The sequence below is a fragment of the Apaloderma vittatum genome, unplaced genomic scaffold (genome assembly GCF_000703405.1).
Source record: "Apaloderma vittatum isolate BGI_N311 unplaced genomic scaffold, ASM70340v1 scaffold5913, whole genome shotgun sequence".
In the NCBI taxonomy this organism is placed as follows: domain Eukaryota; kingdom Metazoa; phylum Chordata; class Aves; order Trogoniformes; family Trogonidae; genus Apaloderma; species Apaloderma vittatum.
Genome location: NW_009707411.1, coordinates 72,680 through 74,183, shown reverse-complemented (window position 1 = coordinate 74,183; position 1,504 = coordinate 72,680). Strand labels below are relative to the sequence as shown.

Below are 1,504 nucleotides of genomic sequence, written 5' to 3'. Positions count from 1 at the left end.
TCCCATTTGGAAGGCGGGCTCGTATTTTTAAGTTTGCACCGACAAACTTAACCGTGTCTCTTTAACTTCGCTTTCTTTTCCCGGCGGCGGGGCCGGGCTCCGGCGCTCTACGGGCGCCGTGCGAAGGGGCCGTCGGGGTGTCAAACAAAAGGATTCCGGGAGCGCACACGGAGACCAGTTCCCCGAGTCACACCTTCTGCGTTTATTTTCCACCTTGCGAGTGGAAGCGGTTTCACACCATCTGCAGCGTTTGAGCTGCATGTGCAGATTCAGGGGGTTGTGCTGGACGGTCCCTACAGGTTTTGGGGGGCACGGGAGGGGGAGAGGAGCGAGATTCTTGAGCGAAAGCTAACAAGAGCCAGCAAAAGGGCTGCGGTGCAGACAGCTTTTACCATCGGTAACTATTACAGCTGTGAAACTATGATGGGTAGATACAGGGTTTAAACTTCAAGTTTGTTCTGATGGTGATTGTAAGAAGCTCTTGTCTTCTGAGCAGCTCGGTGTGTCAGTGGGACTGAAATGATGAGGGACTTCATGAACTCCATGGAGTTTCTTTCCACGCAGCAGACCTGCCAGTTCAGTAGGCTAACGTGTGCGGCTTTTCTTTTTCTTCTCCCAGAACCAATCTACGTTCCATTCCTCATTGTTGGATCGATATTTATTGCCTTCATTATCGTGGGCTCTCTGGTTGCGGTTTATTGTTGCACATGCTTAAGACCTAAACAGCCGTCCCAGCCAATACGATTTTCTCTGCGGAGCTATCAGACCGAGACTCTTCCCATGATCCTGGCCTCGACAAGCTTCAGGACGCCGTCGAGGCAGTCCAGTACCGCGACAAGTTCCAGTTCGACCAGTGGCTCGGTTCGCAGGTTCTCCTTTCCCCGGGCAGAGCCGGGGTGCCTTGTGGCATCGCCACCTCCACCGTACACGTCTGGCTGCTTCCAGACAGCCCATGCAGTCCACCTGTCCCAGCCGTCGGGATTTCTGGTGTCACCACCGTACTTTGGGTATCCTCTCCAGCCAGAGCCCGCCCTGGCTGGGAAGAGCTGCTCCGATTTTAGTCAGAGCTGAAAGGAGCTGCGAAGAAATACCCTGGCCTTGGGAAGCTCGGGGACTGCTGCTGCTGGGTGTCACACCTGACACGTTCTGGGGTTTCAGAAGTCAGAACTGTCCCCATGGGTGAGTTGCCCTTGACAAGTGCAAGGTCTTGCTTGGGATCTTGTTTCCCAAACTTGGATTGCATTTAGAAACGAATCGTAAAATTTTCCAGACAGTTGCTCTAAAAACTGACTGCTCTGATTGTTCAGTCTAATCTGTGCAGAATGTGTTCAGAGACAAGTAGGAAAGCCAGTTTTGGGATAAAGGTACTCATTTCACGGTGTTATAAATGACATTTTAACCCTAAATGCTGTTAACTTTGTTAACAAACAGTGGCTGCGTTCCACTGATAATAATCAGATTAGTTCTATAAAGCAGCAATAAGCCTGAGAAGAGAGGAGTAATG

At 51.1% G+C, this 1,504-nt stretch overlaps 1 protein-coding gene across 1 annotated transcript; it reads left to right on the top strand.

Moving 5' to 3' along the window:
* The first annotated feature begins 522 nt into the window (after positions 1-522).
* SHISA3 (shisa family member 3) lies at positions 523-1,071 on the top strand. Its single transcript, XM_009866181.1, has one exon. It carries the CDS (start codon positions 523-525, stop codon positions 1,069-1,071), a length of 549 nt encoding a protein of 182 aa, XP_009864483.1.
* Positions 1,072-1,504: the final 433 nt, after the last annotated feature.